Genomic DNA, 14,955 nt, shown 5'->3' with positions numbered 1-14,955 from the left:
TTCTCTTAATGTCAACTAGAGTATCGGATACCCCCGTTTGTTCTCTGATCCACACCGCTCTCTTCCTGTCCCTTAACGTTAGGCCTAACATTTTTCGTTCCATCGCTCTCTGTGCAATCCTTAGCTTGTTCACGAGCTTCTTTATTAACCTCCAAGTTTCTGCCCCATGTGTTAGCACCGGTAGAATGCAAATTAGTAAATTAGACTTCCGCAATATCAAAACGTCCAGAATTGGAGAGAAAGCTTGGTAAGCCAGACACAGAAACGGAAGATGGGTGGCGACGTCGCGATGACGTTCCCCGGCCAGCTCACCGTGACGTCATAGATTTTGGTGCTGTTTACTCGGGTCTAGTTAATCGTGTTCGGGCTTGGAAGGACTACACTGCATTCAAAATAGAACAAAAAACTCAACTTAGCATTTTTTATAACTTTTCCTGCGCAAGAGCGACTCAAGTACGAGAAAGCATTGTTTCATTGTAGTGACGGGGTTAAGAACCAGACATGGCCGCCGCCCCCCCCCTACAACTGTGAGTCTAGATAGATAGATAGATAGATAGATAGATAGATAGATAGATAGATAGATAGATAGATAGATAGATAGATAGATAGATAGATAGATAGATAGATAGATAGATAGATAGATAGATAGATAGATAGATAGATAGATAGATAGATAGATAGATAGATAGATAGATAGATAGATAGATAGATAGATAGATAGATAGATAGATAGATAGATAGATAGATAGATAGATAGATAGATAGATAGATAGATAGATAGATAGATAGATAGATAGATAGATAGATAGATAGATAGATAGATAGATAGATAGATAGATAGATAGATAGATAGATAGATAGATAGATAGATAGATAGATAGATAGATAGATAGATAGATAGATAGATAGATAGATAGATAGATAGATAGATAGATAGATTTTATTAGAAAAATAATCCGAGTTTTGTGTTGCCCCAAAGGGGCATCGCTAATGGCCGGGGCCCCTAGTCCAGGGCTCCGCTGGCTCTTGCCATCTTCTCTGCTCTCTGCACCAGCTTGAGCTGGTCGTCGAGGGCCGAGCTCGACAAGCAGTGCCTCCTATTGCTCCCTCGTGATGTTCGTGTCGTGGTGTTCTATGTTGTGTAGCGTGCACTCCCACGTAATGTGGTATAGGGTAGGTGTAGCCCCGCACCACGGCTGTGGGGTGTATGCGATGTAATATGTGTAGGTTCGTGTAAGTGCCCGTCTGGAGCCTACGCCAGGCAGCGGCATCCTCCATCTTTAGTTTTCGATGGGGTGGTGGATATTGCAAGCGACTCCCTCTGTGGCAGTTCAGGATGGCTGAATACTCGGGATCAACCGGGTCAGGGTCATCTGCAGTCGGCGTGATGAGTGATCGGTTATGTACAAATCCTCGAGCTGCTCTGTCGGCATACAGGTTATCCGTGATGCCACCGTGGCCCAGTATCCAGATAATGGTTTGGTTGATGATGTCCTCAGTGTTCTCCTTGGGTATTTGGGCTAGAACTTGTGCAGCAGGTCTTGGGATTCTTCCCCGTAAGAAGTTGCGGCAGGCCTGCTGGGAATCCGTGAGGATCGTCAGTGGTTTGTTTGCGTGTTGGCCTTGGCAGATGGCTAACGCGATGGCCAGCTCTTCGGCTTCCGTGATCGTGCAGGGGCGGGTCGATGCACCGGAGGTAACATGGCCTCAGCGGTCGCAGACCACTGCCACTGCGCCCTTATTCTTCGTCCCGTGCATGGCAGCGTCCGTAAAACGGGCCGTGGCATGGAACCTGAATGTTTTTTCTATGTACAGGGCCATCTCTCTCCTCCTGCCGGAGTATAGGTTAGGGTCCATGTTGCGTGGTATTGGGGCAATGTGATACCTGTCCTGGACGTAACGAGGTATCGTGCAAGTTTCTTGGGTTCGTAATGTTGTGGCTTTAAGCCCAAGGTTCGTAGGACCTGCCGGCCCGTGTGAGTCCGCGCAAGTCTCTGTTGTTGTGAGACGTGAAGAGATTCTGTGAGTTCGCTGAGGGTGTTGTGTAACCCCAGTGCCAATAAATTCTCAGTCGATGTACCCATTGGCAGGCGGAGAGCGGTCTTGAAAGCCATCCTCAAGAGCGTGTCGGCCTGTTTCGTCTCGGATTGTGTGATATGGCAGTAGGGCAGGCTGTATGTGATTCTGCCCACCATCAGGCTTCTGACCAGTCGGAGGGTGTCCCCTTTCTTCATGCCTCTATTCTTGGAAGTAACTCTTTATTGGGTGAACTTGTGCTCAGAAAAGCAATTAACACTAATATCACAACCATAGCGGCGATCATGGTCGTAGATTGTCAAAATTTGCATGCTTCATGGGTCAAACGCGTCGGATTTATATACATGACTCATCGCATGCTCCAGCGTAATCGCTGGTGCTCACGTAAGTTCCAGAACGTAGAACGCTATTCGCGACGCGCATGCAATCTGGTTGGACAAGGTTCCCTTGCTATAGAGAGAGATAGAGAGAGAGATGCTTTGTTTTGATGGGGCACGTATATAGAATAGGCGCAACATTCGAGAGTGCTCCGATACATGAACACGCGTAGTTATAGCAGCCGGTAGGACCACTGGAAAACACAACCAATTTACACGCCTGTGAGTATAGTTCGAAATCGATGGCGTTGCACTGACATACCGCCCTTGAAGTTTCGACGCGAAGTTCAAGACAGTAAACTTCGGCCTTCATTTTATCTTGCAATGAACTTTTTTCCGTCAAGAGAATTAAAATAGAAATTTAGGGTGAAAATAATTTAACAGTATTAAATGATTCAGAGTTTTTCTTTCCATTCCTTTTAGTACTGCACTGCGCCATTAGTTAAGTTCAACACCTTTGTACACTACATCAAGTGTGTGAGTCGCTCCTTGCTTCAATAGCGATGGCTATAGACATTCCATCGTCGCAGTGATTTGTTCGTAGCGATGTTCATCGTGCTTATAATATTGAGGCGACAATTAGAGTAGCAGAGATGCTTACCGAACCAAACAACCCTTGTACCAAGCACAGAAACGAGTGTATGAAGTGCTACATATGTGATTCAGTGTAGCAACCAAACCGGAACCCATTTTAGTACGTCTTGTGGATATTTCAGAGCCACTGACATAAAGTATGATTCGGTGCTTTCCTGCCTACCACTCTGACTTTATTCTTCATTGTGTATTTTTCTTTCTGCACATGTCCAAGCCACCGGCGCCTCTGAAGTGCGTCAACATCTTCCTACGCATGTGTAGCATGTGTATCTTTAACAAACGACTGTCTCTCCTACGTAAACATTGTTACAAACCGGATTATAGTGTTGCTCGTGAGTAAGTGTTCGCTGCTGTTTTTACGTGACACTGCATGATGTGTCGCGCAGGCAAGGGGGACCTTGTGGGCAGCGACATTTCATTGACGGCCGGTACAGAGACCGTCATGAAGTCAAGCAGCGACGTCAAGGCCCTGACCTACTGCGACCTCAAGTGCCTTTTCATCCCGGGTCTGCTCGAAGTGCTCAAGCTATACCCGGAGTTCGCGGAAAGCTTCTGCCACGACATCGTGCACGACCTCACCTACAACCTGAGGGAAGGCTACGAGAACGAGGTAAGCCACCTCGCTGCTTCTCCTCCTCCTACATATTGCCTTCCATGTAAGAACAAAATGAGTTCCCGATATGTATTCGAGAATTACCTCACTTTCATTGACTGTCGGATGGATTATCTTTATGCCACGGCTCCCTCTCTTCGAGGATCACGATTACAACTCCCTGGAACAATATTAGTGAAACACTAATGTCCTTTAACGAACTGCGGTGTTCTAATGGGTCAGGGAGAAGAGACAACTCTTGCTCCTCAGTGTCCTCATTTTTCTTTTCTTTTTTCTCATAGAGCAATTTTGAGGGCAACACGCAACAACGAGCTGCTGCAGAGCCCTGGAACAATGAGGACACAGACACTGTATTCACTTTGCGGCTCCGAAAAAATGAATGTGCTGTCGATGTGGTTTTCTCGCCTTTCTTTCTTTGCGTGTCACAAAAGGTGCATGAGCGGGGCTCCCGGCCCCGCTTTAATTCTTTCTCCTCGAGACCTCAATAAAGTTCGTACTCACTCACTGAGTGGAGCAGCACAATGATTACCCTAACGCGCTTCATGCATCTTGTACTGCGCTAAAAGACTTACAGATATTCCTTGCGTTTTGCACGACATGGGCGCTTGCCCCTGATTTATTCATTGAATTTAATGCCCCAGAGCACATAAAGATGTGCTGACAGAATAGTTGGGCGTACATAACTGCGTACACCCGTGAGCAAGGGTACACGAACCACACACTCACCAAAAAATCTCAATTTATTCGTAATTCAGACGCACAAGCTGAAATTGACGAGTGCCTTAGAAAGTTCACAATGCCAAGTTCGGACTGCAGTCCTCAACTTCAAGCTGCATTCATAGGTGGAGAAGATAAACTGCTCTATCGTGAAATCCCTGGCCCTCTTGCTCAAGAAAGAACGTTACACAGAGTGCGTAACCAACGGATGAAGAACGATAACACAGGACAAGCTGTTCGGTGTTCTCGTTCTCCGTCTATGCTCATACATGCTATATAATATACAGGATTAAGTCCCAAAGCAACATCGTGGCTATGAGGCTCCGTTATAGGAGGGCTCCCGATTAGTATTGGTGACCTGGTAATCTGTAATGACGTGCGTCTAATCAAGATGTCAATGTTTTTCGCATTCCACCAACATTCGATGCGGTCGCTTTGGTCGCAAAGAAAACCCTCAGCTTCGTGCTCTTCAACAACTCGTCTTATGGCTAGCCGCACAGCCACCACGTTGTGCGCACATGCTTCTTAGCATGCCTTCTTTCGTCTTACTTGGCACATCATTTATGCGAGGCTGAGTTCATGACGTGCGAATTCTGAAGCACGGGAAAGTTAACTCATAACCTATAGCGGTGTCTTTCATGCGCTGAGGTCAGTTTAAATTGTGAATAGCTTAGAAAACCAATTCTAATTATTTAATTGCGGTACCATTCGGGCTCTCACTCAACTAACACAACACTGCTTTTCTTTTACAAATAAGAGCGAGAAAGTTGTCTTAATCTTCCTTTAACCGCAGCTGTGTTCGAAACGTACAAGTTTAAAGTGCACAGTTGTATCGTTGTGCGATTGGTACTATATATACATGTATGTATGAATGGATCATTTCATATATATCACCCTTGTCATTTAGAGCAAGCATCATGCTAGCTGTATCGCCAGTCAAACATCTTCGGCACCCACTTAAAAAAAATGTTTCTCTCTTTTCTCGGCGCAGGCGGAAGAGACAAACGGCGTGTGCTCACTAACCCTGCCGTCGATATCTGAAGACGACGAGGAGACGGGCAGCGACGAGACGGCGCCGGGCTCTCCCGTGTCCAACGGCCAGGAGACCGGCGCCAAGCTCAAGGAGGACTCGTGGGAGCCTCCCGCGACCACCGTACCTAGCCGCACGCCTGCGCCGCAGGCGCCTCAGGTGCCCGTGGCTGGCCGCACCGAAGCGGCGCCTTTCGCCAGGCGCACGTCGGCCCTCAGCTCGCCCTTCCGCACGCCCACGTCCGTAGCCATGGAAAAGCTGCGACCCGTCGCCACATTGCCGCATCTAGGTTTGTATTTATTAGTTTTCATACACTCAATGATACATTGACGGCTTCACATTGAGGAGGAACATCAACAGATATGAATACGTATATATTAGTGGCTGTCTTGAAATTCTTAGACTTAGATATGGCAGTCAGATAGATTAGATGGAGTTAGTGGTGGCTGATGACCATGTTGGTGGGCTAGTACCATCTTCTGGGAGAGTATTCGATTGCTGCTTCCGCCGGGTAGCTTGTAAATTCTTCTGTCGCTTGTCACAATTTTAAGGGCTTCATTACGTTGGCTAACTTTTCTTTCCACAAGATGGTCATCATCACCATCATCAGATTCTATGATCACATCAGGACAAAGGCCCCTTCCACAGATCTTCAACTTCCCCTGTCGTGCGTCAGACCTCCTCATATGCATGAAAATTCCCCAATGTCACCGCACACCACCTGATACCCTGCCTTCTTCACCTGTGTTTAGTTTCCCTTGTCACACATTCTGTTACTATTCTTCGCATTACACAACCATCCCGAGTCCACGGCTTCATCTTAATCTCAACTAAAATATCAGCTACACCCGTTTACTAGAATCCATCCTGAACTGTTGCTGTTTCTTAAGGTTACACTAACTAAAAGATGGTCCTAGGTACATTCCAAGTGATTTATTCATTGAATAATTTATTAACTTAGTAATTGATTATTTAATAAAACCCGACGCTTGTTATCGTCAGTGTTGCATCCTGTGCAAGCGCGGCACAAATTAGTACTCGTCCGTTGACGTGTGTGCCCGTGTCCGACTCGCAGGCCGCTCCGTGGAGCTATTCGAGCTTCGCGACGAGATGGAGCAGCTCCGGGGCAGCGTGGAGCGGCTGGACGCGCAGCTCAAGAGCGTCTCCCAAGACGTGGGCGGCCTGACGCAGGAGCTGCGCGCCAGCGCCCGTCTCCTTCAGCAGCTGTGCAGCGGGTGCGCACAGCTAGCGACGCGGTCGCCCGGCACGCCGCCGCCCGGAGGCGTCAAGCTGCCGCCGACGCAGCAACAGCAGCAGCATCAGACGCCGCTGGGGTCGCCCAACGGCCTGCTGCAGAGCCCGCCGCCTTTCAGCGCGACGACGCCGCAGTCTCAACTGCGCGTGTCGCATCAGGGCTCCCAGACGGACTGCAGCCTTTTGGAAGAGATGCTCATCAAGATGGCCGACTCGGGCTCGCCTCCCCCGAACTCGGGCTACTCCTCGGGCTCGTCCAACGAGGAGAGGGTCAAGTTCATCATCGGGCATCCGTCGCCGCGCCGCTGTATCGCTTCGTCGTCAGAGGACAGTGCCCTGCTCAGTGTGTCCAGGGACCATCTCGTGCCGTCGGCCACTCTGTCCTCGCGCTCTTGGCAAGTGTCCACCGAATTCTCGGAGGTGCCGGCGTCGCCCGGGAGGCCCGACCACGTCATCGATGTGGAAGAATCCCTGCGCCGGAGGCTCTCGACGGAACTGTAGCCAGTGTATCCGATCGCATAGCTGTCCTTCACCACCCGTCCAGCTCTAGTCAGTGGGGAACCGCGCCTTCGTGGAGGGCCCCGGCTGCTCTTTCGCGGCCCCTCTCAGACGAGTCTGACTGGCTTGCATCGTTTCTCGAGAGATTCTGTCGGGGAAACAATCAACCAGACCACACTCGGAGAAGATCTCAGCGCTGCACAGCGCAGGACGTGTAGCCCCCCTGCGGGCTGCCGTATAACATTTTTTCAGTAGCGGCGTTGCTTTAACCTTAGATGCAGACCACGCGCCTTGCGCTTCGTTCCAGTTCCAGCAAGAGAGAAAAAGTGCGACATCGCACGAGTTTCATGGCATCGCGGAGTTTTCGCGACGTTCAGCCCCGCTGCACTTACTAGCACCAGGACAACAGCTCACCTCCAAGAGCATCACTGCTGCTTCCCGCAAGAGACCAAAGCGACCCTATGGCGCATTTGCAATTATTTTCTCGGCACCACCAGAGGACGCTTTCATTGACATAAAGTCTTTTTTTTTCCTTGTTATCATTGCAACATTGCTGGCACAGCTCAGGCACGCCGAAGCAGGGAGTGTCGATGCGCCGTCTTTGTTTTGCGCTGCAGCTAGCGAAAGAGTTCCACCCTTGTTCCAGTATTAACAGCACACTTGCTCATTTCATCGCACGGCGAACTGCGTCACGATCGCGATGGCAAGACCGGAGCGCTGGGCCTCTCAAGTCCCCGCGGTGACTTCAGTGTGCGCGTGTGCTCTGTGCGTCTCAAGCGCGGCCGATACCCCCGTAGGGAGCTCTTCGAACGCTTGTTTTGCTTCATGCTGCGATCAAGGCTGCTTCCATCGCTGACGTTTCTGCGTAGAGCATCGCACCCACGCTGCGCTTCGGGCTGCGTACGGCACGGGCCTCACGTTCGAGGTCTTCACCTGCCTGCTCCTACGCCATATAGACTGCTGTGAACTCCCCGCTCCATGCATGGCCCTGCTGTAAATAACCGCAACAGAGTTGCAGAGGGAAAGAGACATTGGAGAGAAAAGACTTCCACGGACTTGCCCGCTTCGTTCTATTCACCCTGTGTCTGCCGTAGGGGCAGATTTCCAGTCTTCTTTCGCATATGCAGTTGAGTGAAATTATCGCGTAAGCCGGCATGTAACGCTGGCAGTCAGCAATATACTGGGTCGGTCACAGAAGAAGTGTCGTTTTTTGTAATATGCAAATCGAGTGTTCTTTTTCTTTCCCTCCTTTTGTGCTGCGTTCGTGTGCTTTTGCAAACGTCTGCTCTTGTACCCGCTTTCTTTGGCATCGTTACGCTTGGCACATGTGGCTTGACATTTTTTTCAGGAACTCAATCTGTAAAACGAAGCTTCGACGACACCCCCGTACTGTTAGATGGCTGTTATTACGTAGCATTGGCACTGCGGCAACAAAACGTGGAAACGGCACCATCATAGAAAATGGTGAATAGAATGCAAAATTCTTGCTTTCCGACGTGGCACCCGTGCTGGTACTTGGTTTCTGGCCTCACAAATAGCTGTTATACCAAGAAAGCAGAATTTAAAGTGGGCGTACACCTGAGCATACATTTCACAATTGAACCGAACAGCCCATGACGTCTGAAAACGGCTCTGCTCAAACTATCAGTAGTTCAGCAATTTGTCCAGAATTGTCTACTAGTACTGCCAGTCGCTGGAAATACTGAGGAAAACTTCAGATATACACCCACATACTCTTAGTGAAGAGCCTTTGGCCTACTATTCGCGTCATATCTTGAGCGCGGTAGATGATCAAGCATAAGACTAGCGTGTTGTTAACTATCATAAGATGCATTACCGGACTTAGTATCAATGATGGATTCTGATGAGCATAGCTGAAGAAAGCGTGGTTACTGAAGCCGAGTTTCTCCTGGATATTCGCAATGCTGTCCCTCGAAAAGAATTCACTGAACTAAAAAGAATAAGTCATAGCGTCAGCAGACGAAGCGTTCAATAATTGATTTCAGAGCAATGTCTCACGTTATATCGCTTCGCGTGTATGTTTGCGTGTACGACCTGCGTTTCTAAAGTGCTCAGGGTGTAGTTCATTACCAAAAACCCTAACATGTAGTTGCAACGCGAATATGCAGACGTATAAGTTCCAACGCAAGAAATAAAATAAGCTAATTCTTTCTTGTAATGCTTACGTCAATGAACCATTATGTCCCGAATTTCAAAATATGTACATCCAACAGAAATGCGAGATATCTAAATGAGAATACCACATTGAACGTCAGGAATCTAATATCCGAACATCACACATCTGTTACTACGTCTTCCTATATCACTAATTTCTCGAGCATGTGTTCTTCTGCCACTTTCAAACTCTACTCCGCCTCGTACTTCACGCAACAAAAAGTACATTTCTCTAGCAGTTCTTTGTGTTTTCAATAAGTATTTTTAAAGAGTGTGACTTTCAAAATATTTCGCAATGTAGAACATTTAGGTGGAGGCACTGACGGAATTGTGTTATTTTTCCTTTGATAGAGCGGCACCTCACGGTTCTGACAATGGCTTGTTACGTTTAGGCATTATATTCATAACACAAGAGTACCCGGCGGCGTATCTCACAATGCTGACTAGCTAGTGTCGTATTATTTATGATACAAAACGCGATATAATACAACATTTAGGATTCGTTTCTTGCAATGAAAAGAACACTCGCTCATTCACACGAGTTCTGCCCAGTCAGAGACATCAAGAGGCATTATTCCGAGACATCAAAGCAGCAAACAGCAAACCATCGATTGCTCAGCTTTCTTCGATTCCACGCACCCCCTTTCCTCCCCCTCCCCGCCCCCCTCTCCCCGCTTTTCAACCCTGTTCTCTTTTATGTTCAGTCAAACTACATAGTCTCACATGGTGGAACAATGTGTGAGCCAAATAATTCAGACCTATCGTCACTACACTGAATAAAATTTTACCTTCAGGTGCACCGCGATGCAGATCATCGTGTTTTACAGCACGACACGTAGCTGCCAGATAACGTTTCGTATTTCAAGAAGCAGTACTTACTTACGAACTTACGTAAGCGCATTACTATTTTTTCATTTGTTTTCGAGCGTTTGCTACTAGAGAATTGTTTGTGCATTTCGACTTACAAGAGCACGCTCATGCAAGCCGGGACAGCAAATTTCAGGGCTGCCTCGAAGGGGATACTGCCAGCGAGAATAGATTTTGTTTGCCATCATTACTCTTCAACAGTTCATACCGGGCTAACTATAGAAACTTTTCACAACGCAGTACCTACGAGTAACAGCAAAACCTTATATAACTCGCGTAGTCAATCATGATTGCAGTGCGTCATTCTATTTGCCCGCATTGAATGTTCAAACCTAGGTTACCTTTGGTCACACCTTTGCAACCTAGTTTACACATTTATATATATAATACAGCAAACGTTTTCTCGCAGGTAGGCACAACACTCGATGAAGCAGCTTGTGTCTGACCTTCATCTCGGACCTCAAAAAGTAAAAAGGAATGAACAACACAGTCATTGCCCTCCATACAATGCCACACACTGCTATTAGAACAGACATTCATGTTCAGGCGTAAAATGTTCTAATTTCACTTTGTTCACTCTGGCGGGAGAGATGTATTCCTTAATGACTAGAAACATGACGCAGCACCGAATCGTGCCTGTAAATGAATGTCCCTCGTTAATATTGGCAGGCCCACACCACCACGGTGCACCGATAGACAATCAGCCTTGAATGCAAGACGGATAAAAAAAAGAAATTAATTACTTTCAAGATGGAGTAAATGCTCGACATGCGAGAGACTGGCAACATTGAAGAAGTTCTGTTCGGTCGCTTTGTTTCGTTAATCAAACCGAGGACAGCTTTACCTTAGCAGTATTTTGGACCAGGCTAAGAGAAATCTACAGTGCGTTGCAAAAGTTTCAAAGCTACTGCACAGATGGCGAAAGCTACCGATTTCTATTAAAAGCTCATAGAGTAAAGACAATGACCGTTCTTCATATAATTATTTGCTTCACTTCCGTTTTTATTTCACATACAGTCAGTAAGTATAATATCAGATATAAACTAATAAATATAAGTGCACAACCTACATATAAGCAGTCTGTGGCACTGTGCTTTTAATAAGGTATCGTACACCGGATGTACACAAGGTGCCTGGAACTCCGATGCCACGTGCATCAAACCAAAAGTATTTCCACTCAAAGATTAAGATCCCTTTAAATAGCCATACACAAACTTCGTCCGTGTGAGTGGACAACTCCGATTAAGAACGCAATGGGTTCGAAACTTTTGTCAAACACTGTACGTGATAAGAAATGAAGTGCTGGCCTTTTCAGTTCATCGGGCCTCTTGTTGACAGCATAAATCCGGGCCAGCCTCCGACGCGATTCTTTAACTAGCCTTGTCATGGTAGGCAAATGATAACCATACTAGTGGCTTCCAAACGTTAGAACATGGAACAGAACGTGAGACAGCTCGTGCAGCCGTCGCAGAAACGTTGGAGCCTAAACAGCCTTGCGCTTTGAGTACACTAGAGACTAGTCGCGCGTATATTCGACGGCCTTTTTTGTTTCGTTGTTTACTAGCACATTTTCAGTGTTTATTTTGTTCCCTGGGAGTTGCAATTTTCCCGACATGCGCAACAACACTGTGACGAGTTAATCTAAATGGTCTTCGAGTAAATGGATACAACATTCTTCCAATCCTCCCTTTCACCCCTTCTTTTCATACGTCCTTCTCTAACGTCGACGGCAAACATATTATGCGCAGCTTATTCTGAAAACCGCTATTCTTATCACTGCTGCATCGTGATCGCTTAAATTTAGATTAAACTACGTTTCCTTTCTGCCGAGGACGATGCCACACGGTGGAATGTCATGCGCAGAGACACAGCTTGGTAAAGTGCTTGTGACAGTGTGCGTAAGAGTAGGCAACTAGCTGCTGTGAAGTCATGGATTTTCTTGAAGATACTGTCTTTCTTATACGCACTTGCGCCGTACTCAGCGGTTCCAGGTGCAACGTAGATTAAAGCAAAGACCACGGGGGTCCCCTCTCGCGAACGAGAAGCTACCGAATGAATTTTGATTCTTGAAACGTAGAAGGCGCTTTCTGTCAACGTGCAGTCGCAGTCATGGCCTTTATTTCGGCACAGCTTAGTACCTTGTTAATGATCTTTACAATATGCGTGAAAGCGTGAGGCCGCTTTGTTGAATACGTGACGTGCGCGAGGTGTACAACGCGTCTCAACAACGGTACACGGTCAGTGATACCCGCAATAAAACGTAGTTCGGTCCTCAAGCTCACCTACAAGACTTGACTGTAGAGCTCTCGTGAGACGGACCCTAAACGTTGTCATTGGGCGCCATGTGGTGCGACACAAAGAAGTGTGTAAAAAAGAACTGTATACTTGAATGCACGGCGACGGAGCGCGTACCGAGAAACGCATGCATACTATATACGTCTGATACGAGTGGCAAGAGTTGAAGACCTGCGTGCCTACATGTTGGAAAGTATTGGAATGCTGGAAGTATACGTGAGTGACATAACAAGACGTGGAATGTTCTTCTTGCTTATACTCATGCTTCTCACTTTATTCCTTTCGGCCACGATGTCACAACCTGTCGAACGTTGTTTCTCTAGATCTTTATTTTCAACGCCGTCCTATCATACCTTCTTTCCCTGTGTACATAGACTGTCCGTTTTTCCTCGTCACTTATGTACAACTCTAAAAATCTACACACAGCCCTCACGATCCACGTTCGAGAGCACATTTTCTTTGATTTTCTTTCTCATGACTCTTCTACTTAGTGTTACCGTTGCCTCTTTCTTCTTCTCCTTCATCTTACTCTTTCATGACGGACGAGCGGCGCCGGAGGAGCACCACATTGCAGACGATTTGTACGCGTCGGTTTATCTTGCGAATAAAACGTTCGAGAAACCGCTGTGCTTTCTTGTCGGCCGTCTCTTGCCATTTGGTGTGATTCCATACGCGCGTGCGTGCGTGCGTGCGTGCGTGCGTGCGTGCGTGCGTGCGTGCGTGCGTGCGTGCGTGCGTGCGTGCGTGCGTGCGTGCGTGCGTGCGTGCGTGCGTGCGTGCGTGCGTGCGTGAGTGAGTGAGTGAGTGAGTGAGTGAGTGAGTGAGTGAGTGAGTGAGTGAGTGAGTGAGTGAGTGAGTGAGTGAGTGAGTGAGTGAGTGAGTGAGTGAGTGAGTGAGTGAGTGAGTGAGTGAGTGAGTGAGTGAGTGAGTGAGTGAGTGAGTGAGTGAGTGAGTGAGTGAGTGAGTGAGTGAGTGAGTGAGTGAGTGAGTGAGTGAGTGAGTGAGTGAGTGAGTGAGTGAGTGAGTGAGTGAGTGAGTGAGTGAGTGAGTGAGTGAGTGAGTGAGTGAGTGAGTGAGTGAGTGAGTGAGTGAGTGAGTGAGTGAATTACGAGACGGAGAACAAACCTTACGTTTAGTAAAACTTTCAAAGTCCTATCTTACATTATTTAAAAGAAGTAACAATAAAATATCGGCCGACGTTCTAGTTTCACTAATGACTGGAACTTCTGAAGGGAATATATTTTTGCATTAAACGAATAAACGTAGCACAGGGAGAAAGAATACAGGAAATTAAAGCGAACACTTTGAAGGTAGTGTTCGATCGACGAGCTCGCGGCCGTATACAGCGCCGAAATGAAAGGGAACTTGTTTTTCTTTCTCAAGATTGAAGTTGTACGCCATAGTTCCACAATAAACAAGCGAAATAAAAAAATTATCGACGTCTTGAACTTACGTGAGTTCACGGTAAACTTATTTCCGGTGTACAGCTGGTGCATAAGCGAACCGAGACAGCATAATTCATGGACTTGGGATCTAAGCGCTGGTAGGACACCGTTCAGCCCACCCTGCAGATTTAGCCAGTGACTGTTTGGAAACGACATTACGAATCTGGACTTCTTAGCTTCAAAGATTGAGGTTGCTTTCGCTATTAATGAAAGACGTGAGCAAAGGTGTAATGAAAGAAAAAGCAATTACTCGAAGGTTGCAAACAGGCTCAACTTTGTCAGTAAGAACCGTTACCTTCCTTTCGCACAGAGACCGAAACACCCAGGCCTCGCGTGTGCCTAGTAAATCAGGGAGCGCTTGACAAACTACTGACTGTGAACTAATATCCCTCGATGGGTTGCGGCATTCACACTGAGTTGCCGCGCCAAGATGGTTGCGACGGCAACCATTTCCTCGTGCTTCGACCGGCACCCTTTCCTTTCTGCAAGAAAACATCCCAGTGCAACAGCGAATATGCTATTCTTTTTCAATGGTGTGAAGTGCATCACTTTTCCCCAAAACTCTGCAGCTATGAGGAGAAGAAAGGACAACAGGAGAAAAATGACAACGTCGTAGCGCTGTGGAGAAAACCGAAATTTAACATTTCTCCCTCCTTCAAGACTAACCATGCTCTCCTTATGCGGCAGCAAGCAAAGTCAGCGTGTTGAGATAAGAACAAGTATGCATGTCGTTCGTTGACGCCGCTGACAGATTGCGGGTTAAGTAGCTACATTTATTTATTTATTTATTTATTTATTTATTTATTTATTTATTTATTTATTTATTTATTTATTTATTTATTTATTTTAACTTCTGAAAGAAAACCTGGGGCTTTTAGAGAAGCTTCGTGGAGGGCTCCGGGTTATTTTGACCACTTTGGGGTTCTTTAACATGCATTTAAACCTGAGTACAGGGGCGTTTCGAACGCGTTGGCATTAGGAGTGTGAAAGTAAAAAAGTATGTATAGTTTGGAAAGCCGGTCACGTGGTAGAGGTATAGAGCTATATATATAT

The 14,955-nt window shown here is 46.9% G+C and overlaps 1 protein-coding gene across 1 annotated transcript in view; it reads left to right on the top strand.

The window, feature by feature from the left end:
* LOC119434434 (potassium voltage-gated channel subfamily H member 8-like) overlaps positions 1–13,086 on the top strand; it is an 81,326-nt gene extending 68,240 nt beyond the window's left edge. The window contains exons 11-13 of the mRNA XM_037701588.2: positions 3,395–3,618; positions 5,330–5,657; positions 6,444–13,086. Coding sequence (XP_037557516.1) covers positions 3,395–3,618; positions 5,330–5,657; positions 6,444–7,123 — 1,232 coding nt within the window. The 3' untranslated portion in view covers positions 7,124–13,086. The remainder of the gene's footprint in view (positions 1–3,394; positions 3,619–5,329; positions 5,658–6,443) is intronic.
* Positions 13,087–14,955: the final 1,869 nt, after the last annotated feature.

Source organism: Dermacentor silvarum, unplaced genomic scaffold (assembly GCF_013339745.2).
Source record: "Dermacentor silvarum isolate Dsil-2018 unplaced genomic scaffold, BIME_Dsil_1.4 Seq1069, whole genome shotgun sequence".
NCBI lineage: Eukaryota > Metazoa > Arthropoda > Arachnida > Ixodida > Ixodidae > Dermacentor > Dermacentor silvarum.
The sequence above is the reverse complement of the archived record's forward strand: the minus strand, read 5'-3'. Positions and strand labels throughout refer to the sequence as shown.